The 16,841-nt window shown below is 53.3% G+C and overlaps 1 protein-coding gene across 7 annotated transcripts in view; it reads right to left on the bottom strand.

Annotated features, from left to right (window-relative positions):
• The window catches only part of TMCO4 (transmembrane and coiled-coil domains 4), a 103,692-nt gene that overhangs the window by 5,613 nt on the left and 81,238 nt on the right, over positions 1-16,841 (bottom strand). For all 7 annotated transcript variants that reach the window (XM_055574280.1, XM_055574285.1, XM_055574279.1 and 4 more), the window contains 2 exons: positions 11,931-12,048; positions 5,388-5,505 (listed from right to left, as the gene is read on the bottom strand). In XM_055574280.1, the coding sequence (XP_055430255.1) occupies positions 5,388-5,505; positions 11,931-12,048 (236 nt within the window). The remainder of the gene's footprint in view (positions 1-5,387; positions 5,506-11,930; positions 12,049-16,841) is intronic.

The raw sequence follows: 16,841 nt of genomic DNA, 5'->3' as shown, positions 1-16,841 counted from the left end.
ATCTATTTGCCATGAAGTGATTGGACTGGATGCCATGATCTTACTTTTCTGAATATTGAGTTTTAAGCCAGCTTTTTCACTCTCCTCTTTCACTTTCATCAAGAGGCTTTTTAGTTCTTTGCTTTCTGCCATAAGGGTGGTGTTATCTGCGTATCTGAGGTTATTGATATTTCTCCTGGCAATCTTGATTCCAGCTTGTGCTTCATCTAGCCCAGCATTTCGCATGATGTACTCTGCATATAAGTTAAATAAGCAGGGTGACAATATACAGCCTTGATGTACTCCTTTCCTGATTTGAAAACAGTCTGTTGTTCCATGTCCGGTTCTAATGGTGGCTTCCTGACCTGCATACAGGTTTCTCAGGAGGCAGGTCAGGTGGTCTGGTATTCCCATCTCTTTCAGAATTTTCCACAGTTTCTTGTGATCCACACAGTCAAAGGCTTTGGCATAGTCAATAAAGCAGAAATAGATGTTTTCTGGAACTCTCTTGCTTTTTCCATGATGCATCGGATGTTGGCAATTTGATCTCTGGTTCCTCTGCCTTTTCTAAAACCAGCTTGAACATCTGGAAGTTCACAGTTCATGTATTGCTGAAGCCTGGCTTGGAGAATTTTGAGCATTACTTTACTAGCATGTGAGATGAGTGCAATTGTGCGGTAGTTTGAGGATTCTTTGGCATTGCCCTTCTTTGGGATTGGAATGAAAACTGACCTTTTCCAGTCCTGTGGCCACTGCTGCGTTTTCAAATTTGCTGGCATACTAAGTACAGTTCATTAACAGCATCATCTTTTAGGATTTGAAATAGCTCCACTGGAATTCCATCACCTCCACTAGCTTTGTTCGTAGTGATGCTTTCTAAGGCCCATTTGACTTCACATTCCAGGATGTCTGGCTCTAGGTGAGTGATCACAGCATTGTGATTATATGGGTCATGAAGATCTTTTTTGTACATTTCTTATGCATATTCTTGCCACGTCTTCTTAATATCTTCTGCTTCTGTTAGGTCCATACCATTTCTGTCCTTTATGGATCCCATCTTTGCATGAAATGTTCCCTTGGTAGCTCTAATTTTCTTGAAGAGATTTCTAGTCTTTCCCATTCTGTTGTTTCCCTCTATTTCTTTGCATTGATACCTGTACAATGGGGTTATTATTCCTGCTTCACTGGACAGCTATGGGGATCAAGTGACATAAGGTCTGTAACCCATGCAGAGCAGTGTCTGGTGTGTTGGCTACTGTTACTATTATTGAGTGTCTATCTTGTGCCCTGGTGGCTCAGTTGGTAAAGAATCTGCCTGCAAAGCTGGAGACCCGGCTTCGATCCCCGGGTTGGGAAGATCCGCTGGAGAAGGAAATGGCAACCCACTCCAGTATTCTTGCCTGGGAAATGCTATGGACAGAGGAGCCTGGCGGGCTGCAGTCCAGGGGTTGCAAAGAGCCGGACACAACTGAGCAGCTAAACCACCACCATTGTGTGCCAAGCCCTGCTAAGTCCTAGAAGTCAGCTGGCACTTCTGGAACACCAAGATTCCAGAGACCCTTGACTGGGTCTCTCTCCTCTAAGAAGCCTCAAGAGGTGGTCTCTGGGGAGGCAGAAACCCCATCTGCTGCAAACCAGTCCCCACATGGGAGAGGCTGAAAGAGCGCCAGGCAGCCTGGCCTTTGTCTGCTTCACTCCCTGGAGACGCCCTCTGTTTGTGTCAGAGCCTGACCGCGGCTCAGCCCTGCTCAGGCTTGTCCTGAGGTCAGGAGCCTCTGCAGACCAGGTCTGTGTCACGTGACTGCCGCTGGGCTAACGCAGAGGGCTCTGCCCACGTGGGCCCGGCCGGGAGAAGGCGTGTCCTTAGGTCTCAGCCTTGAGCACAGGGCAGGTACTGCTTGCCAACAGCAGTCATGAGGACTTTGTTGCCAGCAACGTCTCCTCCAGCAAGAATTTTCAAGGAAAATAGGAGGGCGGCACGAAGGCAATGCTAATTACCTCTAATTACCCAGAAAAGGAAAGCACTGCTTTCTGTGCTGCATCCTAATGCGATAAAGAGCTATTATTAGGCAGGAGCTGGGAGGCTGCCATGAAGGCATCTGAGCCCAGAGAGGAATCTCTGCAGCTGCTGGTCTCAGGGGCAGAACTGAAGGTGGAGACGGGGGCAGGGGAGGCGGGGCCTAGCGCTAAAGGTGGGCCTCCTGCACACCAAGCATCACGCACGCATGTGCCCTGGAAGGTAGGTGGTAGCCTTGTTTCTAGGATGCGGCACCCGAGGCACAGAGAGGTTAAGCCACTGGCCTGAGGTCACACAGCCAGCACAGCAGCAGAGGCGGGTTCCAAGCCAGGCCTCCCTGGCATCAACCGCTGTGCCCTTCCCACTACATCCCATTCAGAGGCTTCCCAGGGCAGAATCGCATCTTTCAAGGGCTCTGTAGCACTTCAAGGAAATTTTCATTGTAAAGGAAATTTCAGCCACACTTTTTCACATTCGATTCCTGTGGCAGAGGGAGACCCCTAGCATGGTGGGGCATCAAGTCAAACAGGACAGAGACTCCTGGACACGGGCCAGGGGGCATCAGAGTCTGGTGGTCTCCTAGTCTTGTTAGCCAAGCTCTCCTCATTCCCACAGGAAGGCGGATCGCACAGACTCCGGACCTGGTTTCAGAGATCGGATCTACGACTCTGGTTCTGTGAGTCTATCGTCTCAAGCCTCGCTCAGTCATGTCTGACTCTTAGCATAGCCTGCAGGCTCCTGTGTCCATGGAATTCTTCAGGCAAGAATACTGGAGTGGGTTGTCATTCCTGACTCCGGGGAATATTCCCAACCCAGGAATTGAGCCTGGGTCTCCTGCGTTGCTGGCAGACTCTTTACTGTCTGAGCCACCAGGGAAGCCCACTGTCTCAAGCCTCAGTGTTCTAGTCTGTGACTTGGGGATGCCCACAGCCTACTCAATGGGGTTGCTGTGAGGTTGATATCGCATGAAGCAAGCTCTCAGGGGTAAAGATGATCTAAAGAGATGACTCTAGGGGTTGAAGCTCCCCTTCCTCACTTGCCTTCCTCTGGTGGGTCAGGACTTGTGAGCCAGGGCCCTTGGAGTCTGGGGGAGTAAAGATATGAGCCAGGACAAGTTGGCCCCCGCGAGATGGTGGCAGGCCGGGTGAGAGACCCAGGGGTCCTCAGGGCAAGGTCACGGCCCATGAGCTCTGGGGCTGGCAGTGCCTGATAATGCTCCAGTTTTACATTTTTGTGCTAGAACCCCTTGTGCTGTCTTCAGGCCTCAGTTCAGCTTTAACAAACACGCAACCGGGGACTTCCCCGGCACGTCCAGTGGTTAGGACGTCAGCTTCCAGTGCAGTGGATGTGGGTTCGATCCCTGGTCGGGGAGCCAAGATCCCACATGCCTTGCAGCCAAAAAACCAAAAGCATAAAACATAAGCAACACTGTAACAAATTTAACAAAGACTTTAAAAATTGTCCACATCAAAAAAATAAATCTTTAAAAAGCAAATCAAAAAACTCCTAAAACCTCATGCAACCTGGCGTTAGCTGTGCTGGTGGGGGTCAGGGTGCCCAGCTTCCCCCACCACGAGGTGCAGTGTGTGTGTGTGTGTGTGTGTGTGTGTGTGTGTGTTGGGGGGGTGTTGTTGGGCCAGGCTGATGTTGAAGCTGAAGGGAGGAGCCAAGGCCGTCCTGGCTACCCACCCCCAGGGGAGTTTTCAGATGCCCAGGGAGGGGCCTGGTCTGCCTGCTTTCAGACAGGACGGTGTGGCTGGCTCAAACCACGCTTATGCGGTACCTGGGGCAACTGGTTTATGCTTGGGAAATGTTTGGCACTTGATACATGGCAGCTGGTAGTGTAGTAACTGGAAACTGAAGCTCCTGTTCTCGCGGGACTTTCATCGCAGCGACTTCCCCTGGTGGAGTTTGCTTGAGGATGTAACTGCAGCCCAGGACCCACCCCTTCCTGGCAGCTGGTGCCCACATCTACCCAACCAGGGGCGATGCCCACTGGCTTCAGACCTGGGCTTGAGTCCTGCCCTGCCATGCTCCTGCTGAGTGACCCTGGGCAAGTCCCTTAGCCTCTCAAAGCCTCAGAGGTCGTGGGCTGCAGTTACATCCATACAGTGGGGATACGGACACTGAAAAAGGCTCAGGGCAGAGCTGGGCATCGCGTCGGTACATGAAGCTATTATTAACTCTCTAGGACAGACATGTAGTGGGGGGACGAGGTTCCTGCAAGCCTGGAAAACGGATCTAGAAGACCAAATTAGGTTTGTGTGGCCGCTGGGGTGGGTGCTCCCGATTTCCCAGTAAGAATGCTTTGGACCGTCTGCCCTGCTTAGTCTGAGATGTGGAAGAGTCCTTGGGGGAGTATATTTAATATGCAGACGAGCAGGCTCCGCTTCTAGAGATCGATGGAGGAGGTCTGGGCAGCGGGGCTCTGGGATCTGCATTTTAAATAAACTCTCCAGATGCGTCAAAGGTCAGGGACCTTGGAACACACTTTGCCTTCCGATGCAGGGGGTGTGGGTTCAATATCTGGTGGGATAGCCAAGATCCCACATGCCTTGCAGCCAAAAAACCAAACACATCAAACAGAAGCAACATTGTCATAAATTAAACACCTTCCTTGCTCCCTATTCCAAGGTTTTGGGTGTGTGTGCTAAATCACCTCAGCTGTGTCTGACTCTGCGCAGCACGATGGAGCCTGCCAGGCTCCTCTGTGCACGGGATTCTCCAGACAAGAATACTGGGGTGGGCTGCCACGCCCTCCTCCAGAGGACTTCCCTGGAGCCCACACCTCACTTCTCTTGCACTGGCAGGCGGCTCTTTACCACTAGTGCCCCCTGGGAAGCCCACTCCACGTTCCACAGCCCGGCAGTCAGGTGCTTCTCTTCCGGTCCAGCCTGAATGCTTCCACGTGTATGCTCTGGTTGTTCCGGTTACTCTCCAGAGAAACAGACTGTCCTGACTAGTAATCTGGGCTCGGGGAGTGAGTGAGGTCTGTGGGAGGAGGAGCTGGGGGAGGAGTGGAAAGAGGGCAGTAATGTAGGAGCAAGAACAAGGGCTTTGGAGGTTCAAATCCACGTTATCGGTTGCACATTGCATGATGGGAACGTTCCTAAGCCTGTTTCCTAATCTGTGGAATGGGGATAATGATGACTGGCCCTGAGACCATGTGCAGGTTAGAGAGGACATGTGCCAAGGGCCTGGGGGCATTGCCCTGGCACAGGGATGGTGCCCGTGAACAGGACTTACTGGTTCCCCAGTGAGTTCTTACAATTCTCTCGTCTGGGGTGGACCGGGCCGGGGCGTGTCCCTGGCACATGGGTCGCTGGGCTGGAGTAAGATGTGCGCCGTCCCCACCCCCCAGAGTCGGCCCCAGGGGGCCCGGGGTGCTCACCACGGAGGACAGGTCCACGTTCTCCACCCTCCTGTCCTGCAGCACCACAGGCTGCAGGCCGGCCACGTGGAGCCGCACGGAGGACGTGCGGTAGACGAAGCTCAGCAGCCAGTCCGCCCTGCGGGGGAGAGGACGCAGTGAGAAGGGGTGGACGCCAGCTCAGGAGGGCCCAGCCCGGCCCCAGCGAGCCTGGCGGGATGGGCGCTTCTGCGGAAAACCGAGGCTCGCTGCGCCCAGGGATGGCAGGGGCAGCTGCAGGCGCCGTTGCTTTGGGAGCACCGCGGGCCTGGAAGCTCCGGGGAAGCCGCTTGGTTCCCTGCCAGCTCCCTGGGGCAGAAAACAGTGCTGAGAGCAACAGACAGTCTCTGATGAGTGGATGACTGAGGGAAACGCATGCCATTCTCCAGAAACCAGCATGAGGCTGGGAGGGACGCTCTCAGCTGTTTATGGGCTTCCAGTTCCCTGGGGTGGCTGGGCCGGGGCTCCTGGGGAGATCAAAGAGAGGCAGCAGGACATCTGTCTCGGGGAGAGGACCACGGGGGTCTAGGACACATGCTCTGCAGGCTGGGACTCTGGGTTTGGGGCCCCCCCATCTAACTGTGAACGGGAGGGACTGAGACAGGCCCGGCTTGCAGCCTCCTGCCCTCACTAGGAGGCCAGGGTGACCCCCAGGTGGGTCACAGCCCTGCAACAGTCCTCCTCCGCTCTCAGGGGTGCTGTGAACCCTGCACTCTGTACCCCGTCACTCCTAGCCAGACATCCGCCCTACACTCCGGAGAGAGGATAACCCCAGACCCTCTGCAGCCTGATTCTTCAGGTACACCGAGCTGTGTCCACAGAAGGCCTGGTCTACAGGGTCCATGGGTCAGCGTTCCCCCTCGAGCCCCTGCGCCCCGCCCAGGGTGACGCTGGCCCTGTCCCCCAGCAGGTCCGTGTGCGTGGACACTTCTGTTCCCCCTCAGCCTCCAGGACTGGAATTCTCCTTTCGTTTAGGCTGAGTCTGACTCTGGTTTGCAGGGTCCTCTGAGACCATTACTTTTCTGCACTTGTTTGAAAGCAGGGCTCTCCCTCCCTGCCGTGTGGGGGGGATCGGCTGGGAGTCAGGGCTCCCTGCCCTGCATGTCTGACCATAGGCGAGCTGTCTGGGACCCATGGTGTGGCGGGCTCCCTAGGCTCCCTGGTAGCTTTGACCCTTCAGGGTCTCTGACCACATGGGTGCCTGTGTGGTACCACCCCGGACACCCTGGAAGGACCGGGGTCCAGAGTTGAGGGGCTCTCAACAGACCCTTGGGCTTCCCAGGTAGCGCTAGTAGTAAAGAACCCACCTCCCAATGCAGGACGTAAAGAGATGTGGGATTGATCCCTGGTTCAGGAAGATCCCCTGGAGGAGGGCATGGCAACCCACTCTGGTATTAGTGCCTGGAGAACCCCAAGGACAGAGGGGCCTGGTGGGCTGCAGTCCATGGGGTCACAGAGAGTTGGATACGACTGAAGCGACTTAGTACACGCGTACGCAGGCAACAGACCCGCCTGCTGCGTCCCCCCTGACTCCACTGTGTGAATCACCCACCAGGTCCCTCAAACAGAAGCCGGCAGGACCATGTCCCAGGTCCCCCTTCCCCCACCGGCAGGCCACTGATCACTGAATCCGCCCGCCCCGCTCCCGCAGGACCTTCTGCTCCAGCTCTGAAATCAGGCAGCCCCTCATCCCCTTCCTTAAACTCTCACCCGACCCCTGTCCTCTTAGAAGCTGACCGTGACTCCCCACTGCCCACGAGCTTTCTTTTCTAGAAAATTCCTTAACTCCCTCCAGACAGCAATGCTTGCACACCCCAGTGGTCAGCCTCATACTGAGGGCCCAGGACAGCGTCCCTCAGAATGCTGGCTAAGGGGACAAGGGAGACTGATCCGAGCTGTTCTATCAAGTCATCATGAGACCCGCGCATCAAACACAGGGTGTGAGGGAGGCCCCCCAGATGGTTCTGACACGGAAAGTCGTAAATGAGAGGCGTGCCTGGGGTACAGTGGGTGAGAATCCACCGGCTGGTGTGGGGGGCACGGGTGTGACCACTGCTCGGGGAGATCCCACACGCCGTGGGGCAACTAAGCCCGAGTACCACAAGTACTGAGTCCGGGCGCTGGGAGCTGTGCTCCCCAACAAGACAGACCAGCGCAACCAGAAGCCTGTGCCTCGCAACTCGAGAGTGGCCCCCCACCCCTGCTCAGCGCAACTGGAGAAAGCCCACGCCTGGCAACAAAGAACCCAGAACAACCCAAAAGATAAGACAGAAAGAAGGTCATAAACGGGCAAGGCCAGCGTCGTTCCTGCCCACGGTCCATCTTAACTCTGACCACACTCTACTTAGCGATGTTAACTGCACTTGTTTATACACACGTACGGATGAACTTCCAAGGACAGAGGAGGCTGGCGGGCTACAGTCCACGGGGTCGCAGGAGTTGGACGTGACTTAGCGACGGAACGACGACGACACACAGGGCGAGATCGCGTGTTAGAAGGTTCCAGAGCCTCGAAACTGTGCTGAATGAACCCAGCGCTTTTGTTTCTTTCCTGCGGTTTTTGCAGAGGCCTGCCAGACCCTCTCACAGCAGGTGGGCCACCAGCCCCCGCCTGGACCGCACGGAGCTAGTCCTGCCCTGTCAGTCACCCGCTGTGTGACCTCGGGCGAGTTGCTTGACCCCTCTGAGCCTCAGGCTCGTCACTGTGAGTCACCTTGCGGGGAGGACAGGAGCATGCCCAAGGCGCCCTGTGTGCCCAGCACTCACACCCGCGAGCCCGGGAGGCACTGGTGTGATGACAGCCCTCGCTCGGGGCCTTCGTGGGCGCCGCGGCCGCTCTTGCCGGGCCTACTCTTCCCGGCTCCGCCGGGCTCCTATCCCCCGCTTCACCATCGAGCTTGCACGTGCCCTCTCCAGTAGTGGCCCTGAGCCCTTCCACCCGACATTAATAACCCCCGTCCCTCCGGCGCCTGCCGTGTGCTCCCCTTGCGGTGTTTGTTACGTGTCCTCTGTGGGTCCGTCCCTGGGTCTTTTCCTTTCCTGGGCAGAGAGCTCGTTGAGGGTAGAACTGTGCCCTAGACCTGCATCCTGCCTCCCGAGTGGAGTCGTGAAACCCCTTGGTGGGTGGGGTGCCCAGCAAGCCAGGCCTCAGTGCTCCAGGCCAGGTGGACGCACGAATCAAGCTGGCCCTTGACGGGCACCACGAGACCTGCGGAAGGCTGTGCCCTGGGTCCTCACAGGCCTGGAGCCGCTTGTGGGCAGGGGTCCGCCCTCCCACCGCCCGCTCCTTCTAACATCAGCCCCTCCCCACACGGCGCTGGAGCAGAGGCCACTCAGGGAGGCCCCTGGAGCTCAGAATGAAACCGTCTCACTGCAGATGCCCCAGGGGTCAGGAGGCAGGCTCACCCGGGTTCACATCCTGGCTCTGCTGTGTGACCTTGGCCTTGGACCCTCTCTGCGCTTCAGTGTCCTTGCAGTACAACAGGGAGCAGCTCCACCCAGCCCGGCTGGCTTCCAGGGAGTGTGTGAAAGCAGGCGAAGAGCTTGCGAGTTTTATTAATGTACATTATAAATGTATAAATGTATATAGTTTGGTAGCTTTGGCCTGAAGCTCCCCTTACCCCCTCACTCACTCTCCATCTTAAGTAAGTTTACCGCAACCAAAGAGCCTTTGGGGGCCAAGCATGTGAATTCCTGGCTGCTGCTTAATTTAATCAAGAAACGACAGTTATTGTTTCGGTCTGTACATTCCTCCCCTCTTCTCTCCTTCCTCCTTCTCCTCCTTTTTTCTCTCTGGAGAGATGGCTCAGGATCTCACAAAATAATGGAAACCCAAGCTTATTAGCCTCAGGTTCTCAACAGAACAGATGGCTTTAATAAGATTTTGCTGCTTTCATACTGCACACATGCAATTTTAATTCTTTCCCTTTGCTGTTTGTGAAACACACCAAAAAACATCCTGTGCTGTGAATATGCCCATGTTGCTTATTGGGCACCCAAAAACTGCCATTCCCACCCCACATAATCTCCTCTAATCTTCCCAGAACTCCTGTGCAGGACGGCCTCTTACTCCCATTGCATAGGTAGGAATACTGAGCTTCAGATTTGCTTGTCCAAAGCCATCTGAGAGGTAAAGGATGGAGCCAAGATTTTAACCAAGGACTGTTGGACGTCAAAGTTGTGTCCATTCTTTTTCTTATTACTTAAACTGCCCTTACTTAAAAGTCTCTTTTATAAATACATAAAAGTCTCTTTTATTAAAAAAGAAGTACATAAATACACATATGTAACTAATCACTTTGCTATATACTTGGAACTAATACAATACTGTTAATCAACTATGTATCAATGGAAAAAAAACCCTTTTAAGCCCTCCTTGCAATCCCTATCTACTCTTCATGGGTTTCACTGTTATCCGTGTCTCATGGTCCCTTTGGACCTCCCTGTTCATTTCTAGACACACAGATGCATATATGCACACACAGAAACTTCTTCTGTAAATGGGCCCATAGAATGTATTGCTGCCCTTGCTTTTTTAAAAACATGATTCCCCTCTTTGTGGTCATTTAGGTCACTGGGCTGCTTTCAATTTTTATAAACGAAGCTGCAAGGACCCCCTCCGTGCATCCATCTCTGTGCATGTGAGTATCTATTTACGCAGGATCACAGGAGCCCGAGTCTGTGGTGTCAGAAGACTGGCACATTACTAATTTGGATAGATATTGCCAATTACCCCAAAAAGGATTCACTAAATTCAACTACCACCAAGAGTATAACAGTGCCCGTTTCACCACATCTTCACCAACACTGAGTGCTATTCACGTTTCAGATGTTTGATGATGTGATGGATGATAAACAGTGTTTTACTTACTTTACTTGGCATCTATTTCATTAATAATGAGGTTGGATATCTTTTCAAAAGTTTATTGACTGCATTTATTCCATGCTTATGTGTAGACATCTTTTGGCCATTTTCTCTTTTATCTCTTAAATTTTTTAGGCCACACTATGAGGCATGGGGGATTTTAAGTTTCCCAATCAGGGAGTGAACCCACGTCCCCCGCATTGGGAGTATGCAGTCTTACCACTGGATGGCCAGAGAAGTCTCTGGCCATTTTCTTATTCAATTTTTAAAATTGATTTGATTGAGCTCTTTATATATTATGGCTCTCTATCGTTGTTTCTTTGTTCTCTCTACCATATTCTGATTCTAAGAATTCAGCTTAGAATACGAGGGACAGGGTTTGGGGGAGAATGGACACATGTACATGTGTGGCTGAGCCCCTTTGCTGTTTACCTGAAACCGCCACAGCATTGCTCGTCGGCTATACCCCAGTACAAAGTAAAAAGTTTAAAGTTTGAAAAGGAAAAGAATATGAATGATAAAGCCATACTAATTGGTTGAACTCTGGTGTGCTGGTTAATGCCCTCTATCCATGGCTAAAGATCATCTTTATCTATAGCTCTGGACGTGGGCTAAGTTATCAAAATGATAAAGACTTTCCGAATCTGTTCTATTCAGTTGCAGGTTCCACTTGGGATGGTTGGGCTTAGATCAAAACTAAAGTTAACCGGCCTTGCGACTCAACTTCTCTGTGCCTCAGTTTTCTCACTTGTGAAATGGGATCAATAATACGAACCCCTTAGGGTTTTGGGGTAGGACCTTCCCTTCCTCCCCAGTGTCTAGGGCACCACCTTGGCTGAAGCCCCCAAGTCCTTCTCAAATCCCCGGCCAGGACGCCTCCTTTCCAGCCCCACAGCCATCAGCCTCTGGAGCCCTCAGCTCCTGCTGGAGGATCTGTCGTATGCTGTGGGTGCTGGGCCCCCCAAGGCTGTCATCCCTACCCCGAGACATTGCTCTGAAAGCCTGGACAATCCCCACTCCCTTCCTACCAAATAATGCACATGAGGGACTTCCCTGGTGGTCTGGCGGGTTAAGAATCCACCTTTCAATGCAGGGGACATGGGTTCGATCCCTGGTCAGAGAGAAGATCCCACATGCCACGGGGCAATTAAGCCCACGTGCTCCAACTACTGAGCTCGCACACCGTGACTAGAGAAGACTGCAGGCCGCAGCAGAGACCCAGCGCAGCCAAAAAACAATAAACAAACACAGCACACAAGGGCTCGTTAGTCAGCACTTAAAGACCTCCCATTTGGGGCTCGCTCTTTGCCTCTCAGTCTCAGCCCACTCAGCTGTGTCCCTCTTGCCCCAGATCACAGTGACCGGCCTGGCCTCTCGAGTCATCCTATAATCTGGTCTCGGGCCTGACCCAGGAAGTCCTCCTCAGGACCTGTCCCTCTCGTGCATCGTCCCATGGACACGGACGCTGCCCCTTCAGGACCCCTGGCCTGGGCCTTGCTCCTTCCAGGGCCGGTGCCCCACTGCTCCCTGGGATCCTCCGGGACGAGGGCCTGGCCTCAAACATCTGTGTCCCCAGGTGACACCTAGGTCACTAGGTCACTGGGACACTAGGTGCTCAGTTAGGGTTGTCAGCTCCCCAGGAGCACGAGCTCTGGACAGACCTGCAGTAGCCATTGATGATCCTTCCAGAGACCACCTTCCGGAAAGGCTCCCAGTGCTTGGCTTCTCCGTCCACAGGTGCGCCCAGCAGGACGACGTCCTCAATGATCCCTTGGCAATCTGGAGAGAGACCCCAGAAAAGGTCGTCAGCACCCCTGACCACAGTGGGTCCTGTGAGGGACCGTCCAACAGCGGTGGAAGACATGGATATGACACCCGCGAGAATGCACATATGCACTCACTGTTGTTTAGTCGCTCAGTCATGTCCGACAGTTTACGACTCCACGGGCTGCAGCCAGGCTTCCCTGTCCTTGCGGCACAAGCACATTCGTGCACACATCCATGCCAGCGCACACCATACTGCGGCTTCTATTCAGAGGTCCAGGCCCTGGGTCAAGCCCTCTGGTGCCTGATCCATTCCTACAAAGCCCACGCACCGAGCCTGTGCCCCACAACTAGAGAAGACGGCCACAGCAAGACCCAGCACAGCCAAAAAGGAATGAATGAATAAACCAAGCACACATCATCCCCGTTTCAGAGTTAAGGAAAACCAAAGACATTTTCAGGATCACATGGCCAGTGGGTATCACAGTCCAAGTGGGGACCCACATCTATTTCCACCATCCGTGAAGCTCACGACTGACCGTGGCCTTGGATGGAGAGTTTCCTTTTAGAAGGGACTCATGGTCCCTGGCATGTTGCATGTGCCAGGCAGGAGATACAACAGCCCTCCTCTGGCAACAGTCCTTGGGGGCCTGTACGGCCTGGCGGTAAGGCGGGAGTGCAGAGGAGAGGGGGATGAAAGGGCATGGAGTGGATGCATCGGCGCTGACCTAGCGGTTCAGGGTATTTCAGGCAAGGGCTCCTCACACTGCAGCCCGTGGATGAGCGCTGGCCCGTGGGGTGTCCGTCCTCTCAGTATAGATCAGAGAAGCAGTGTCTCTGATGTCCCTGCAGACTGGAAACCCACAGCTCACACGCACTTTGAGAAGCGCTGCTCTCAGCCCGCCGGGGTGCACGTGCCCCACCCCCAGCCACTCTCCACCCCTGAGCCAGCTCTGTTTGCTCTGGCCTCGTCTCACTTGTTTACATCTGTCTCCTCCTCTAACCTCTGGGTTCAGGGAGGGTGGGGCTCTGGCTTGCCTTGGTCACAGATGCCTGGTCTATCCTTGGGGTTCAAGAAGGGTGTGAATGAATGGGTGAGTAAATACATGGCCATCCCCTGGGACAGCCAGTGTATGCACTTGGTAGCTGCAAAGCTCTGGGTTCAAATCCCAGCTTGGTGACTTCTAAGCTAAGTTACTTCTCTGAGCCTACAAGTGGCTATGGTACTGCCTTGAGGGTCTCTGGACTGCAGGGAGATCCAACCAGTCCATCCTAAAGGAAATCTGTTTTGAATATTCACTGGAAGGACTGATGCTGAAGCTGAAACTCCAATACTTTGGCCACCTGATGCGAAGAACTGACTCACTGGAAAAGACCCTGATGCTGGGAAAGATTGAAGGCAGGAGGAGAAGGGGACAACAGAGGATGAGATGGTTGGATGGCATCACCCATTTGATGGATATCAGTTTGAGCAAGCTCTGGGAGCTGGCGATGGACAGGGAGGCCTGGCATGCTGCAGTCCATGGGGTCGCAAAGAGTTGGACACGACTGAGTGACTGAACTGAACTGAGGGTCTTTATGGGGATGAAGTCATGGTGGGGAAAAACCCAGGGTGGTGAATGCACAGAGGAAGCTGGCGGACCCCCTGCCTGCCTTGCTCCCCCACCTCCCAGCACGTAGCTCCTTCTCAGAGTCCTGAGCACCCCTACACTTGGGGAGTTACCTGCTCCGTGTTATTCTTGGGGAGTGGGCCCCACAGGGACAACTCAGCCAGCCCTGCCCGTCTCCTGCTGAGAGACACGGGGCGGCTGGCTTCCTCTCCCTGGGCTCCGGTTTCTAACCAGAGTGCATCTGGTTTCCATTTGAGCTGCATGTCAGAGTTTGAGTAAGGGGTTTTGGGCTAACGGGAATCTGAGAACCCCTGTGCTCCTCCGGCTCTGACAGATCAGATTCCCTGGCACAGAATCCTGACGTCACTCCTTGGCTTCCAGGGAGAGGATAATCTGGCAGAAAGATGTGAAGCCTCGGGAAGCTGGTGGTTCGTGCTGAATGGAAAAGATGCCTCAGATGCTCTTCCACGTAAGGGCCACTTCAGGTGCTTGTGCTTCCAGCGAGGCTGTAGATTTTATTCTGAACCCTGCTCTTGTCGGATGAGGAAACACGGGGTCTCAGAGGGGAGGGGGCGTGCCGAAAGTCACACGGGTAGCTGCTAGGTCCTGGGCATCCCTCCAGCAGCAGCAACTCAGAGCGCAGCGATCATGGAGGGGTTATCATCGCCCCCACAGTGCCAACGGCTGTGGGCCAAGACCAACGACGGAGCTTTGCGCGCTCTCTGGATGCCGGCCACTCAGGGCACCTGCCTGATGAATCTATCTCAGGAGCTCCGCTGCCCCAGGGGCCATCACCGGGCGGGCTGGGACCCCTTGTGGCCAGCAGTGGGATTGCGGCATTCCCCGCCAGGTTGCCTAGGGTGACCGCCAGGATGCCGTGATTCCCATCAGACAGCTGTGACGAACAGCAAAGAGATAGCTGCCTTTTGCTGAACTGAGACTAGCAGCTGAAACTCATAAAACAATCCAGAACCGTCAAATCCAGCCAGGGTGGGCAGCGAGCTGGAAACATGTTTACTGAAGCCTGGTTGAAAACTGACTTAACGAGACCTCCTCCCCTTCTGACGGTTACACAGTCGTAGGTGCTCTCCTTACATTTTAAAACATGATTTGGTCTCTGGAACAAAAGGCAAACCTGGAGATAAGCCACGAAGCAGACTCTTGGTGACACACAGGTGTTAGCTAAAAAAACTTGCTGCTGCTACTGCTGCTAAGTTGCTTCAGTCGTGTCTGACTCTGTGCGACCCCATAGACGGCAGCCCATCAGGCTCCACCGCCCCTGGGATTTTCCAGGCAAGAACACTGGAGTGGTTGCCATTTCCATCTCCAATGCATGAAAGTGAAAAGTGAAAGTGAAGTCGCTCAGTCGTGCCCGACTCTTCGTGACCGACTCTTCGTGACCCCATGGACTGCAGCCTACCAGGCTCCTCCGTCCATGGAATTTTCCAGGCAAGAGTACTGGAGTGGGGTGCCATTGCCTCATTTTAGACCCACCCAAGGGAGAACTCTATGTCCTGTTCCCAGAATGATACAGTCCAGGAGGGGAAGTCTGAGTTAAGAAAACTGGCCACTGAATTAGATGCCGGGGGAAAAAAATGTCAAAATTCATTGTTTGGTCCAAAACTTTATAATGCCAGAAAATTTCAGTCTTCCAGGTAAAACACAGAAAATCCTCACTCAGGTACCACTTTTAGAGTCAAGAAGGTCCCTTCCGTGGACACATGTGATTCTTCATGTCACAATGGAGTTCCCTCGTGGTCCAGTGGCTAAGACTCCACACTCCAAATGCAGGGTGTCTGGGTTCAACCCCTGGTCAGGGGACTAGACCCCACATGCCACAACTAAGACCCAGCACAGCTAAATAAATGTTTTAAAAAAGAAACTGGTATTTAATATTTTAACAATAATAACGAACATAAGACCACCTTACTGCAGTTTAACTGCAGGGACCATAAATGTTTTCTGAAATATGTGGGATTTATTCCAGTTGCTACCATCAGCTTTTCTTCCTGTGAATTCTTAAGGTGTGAAGATAGTCCCATAGCTTTATAAACAGTCAGGGGTCCAACAAGCATTGGCCACCTTCGAGTAGAGGACACAGGCATGTCCAGCTTTTAAGCGTGGATTTCTTATTTTTTAAGCAATCCTGTGTATGTTTCCAATACAATGCTTTTACTGCAAAGGTGGAGGCCCTTCACTCTGTTAGGACTTTGGAATTAAGGCAGCTCCATCCCTCCAGCAGTGGAGAAGAAATGCTCTATCAGTCCTGTTTTTTTTTTTTTTTAAACTTTTTAGTTATGTATTTATTTATTTGGCTGCACTGGACTGGAGTCGTGGCACGCGGGATCTTCCACCTTTGTCGCGGCACGTGGGATCTTTCGCTGGGGCAGGTGGGATCTAGTCCTCCGAGCAGGGCTTGAACTCACTGGGAGTGAGGAGTCTTGGCCAGTGAAGCACCAGGAAGTGCTCATCAGTCCTGCCTTCTCCTCTCCACTTTTGGTGCTTTTCGTCACTCATGTGTGCTATGAGAAACACTACTTTTCCAAACTGTCTTTGACTTCTATCTCTTATTTTTATTCTTAATACGGGAGCCAAAGTGATCCCTTTAAAAGTCAAGTCATAGGCACGAGGTAGGTACCTTCTGGGGGTGATGGAAATTTTCGACAACTGAGTTGTGGAATGCTTTGGACTGTACGTTTGCTGAAAATCACTGACTTATATACTGAAGACGGGGGGATTGTGTAGTATGTAAATTACACTGGAGGGAGAGTCAGATCATTTCACTCTCATGCTCAAGACCCTCTCGTGGGGTCCATCTCTCCTGGGGTAAGTCATCTTCAGCAGCTCCTGAAGCCCGCCGAGACCTCCCCCATGCATCCCCTCACTCGCTCTGCTCCGGCCAGACTGGCCTCGCTGTTCCAGAACATGCCAGGCCTTTCCCTTGCTGACCCCTCCTCCCGATGCCTTTCCCGCTGACATCCACATGCCCCCCCTGGCACCTCTCTGCTCAACTGTCACCCTCCAAAGGGGGGAGGATCCAACCTCCCACCCCGACCAGGAGTCCCCATCTCTCTTCTCTGATTTCCTTTTCTCCACAGCACTTGAGACCATCTGACTCATGACCTAGTTGTCTTTTAAAATCTCTTTTTCAGTCTGTCTGCCACTACATGGGAGCTCCCCGAGGGCTGAGACTGTTCT

This window comes from Bubalus kerabau, chromosome 3 (genome assembly GCF_029407905.1).
Source record: "Bubalus kerabau isolate K-KA32 ecotype Philippines breed swamp buffalo chromosome 3, PCC_UOA_SB_1v2, whole genome shotgun sequence".
Lineage (NCBI taxonomy): Eukaryota > Metazoa > Chordata > Mammalia > Artiodactyla > Bovidae > Bubalus > Bubalus kerabau.
The sequence above is the reverse complement of the archived record's forward strand: the minus strand, read 5'-3'. Positions and strand labels throughout refer to the sequence as shown.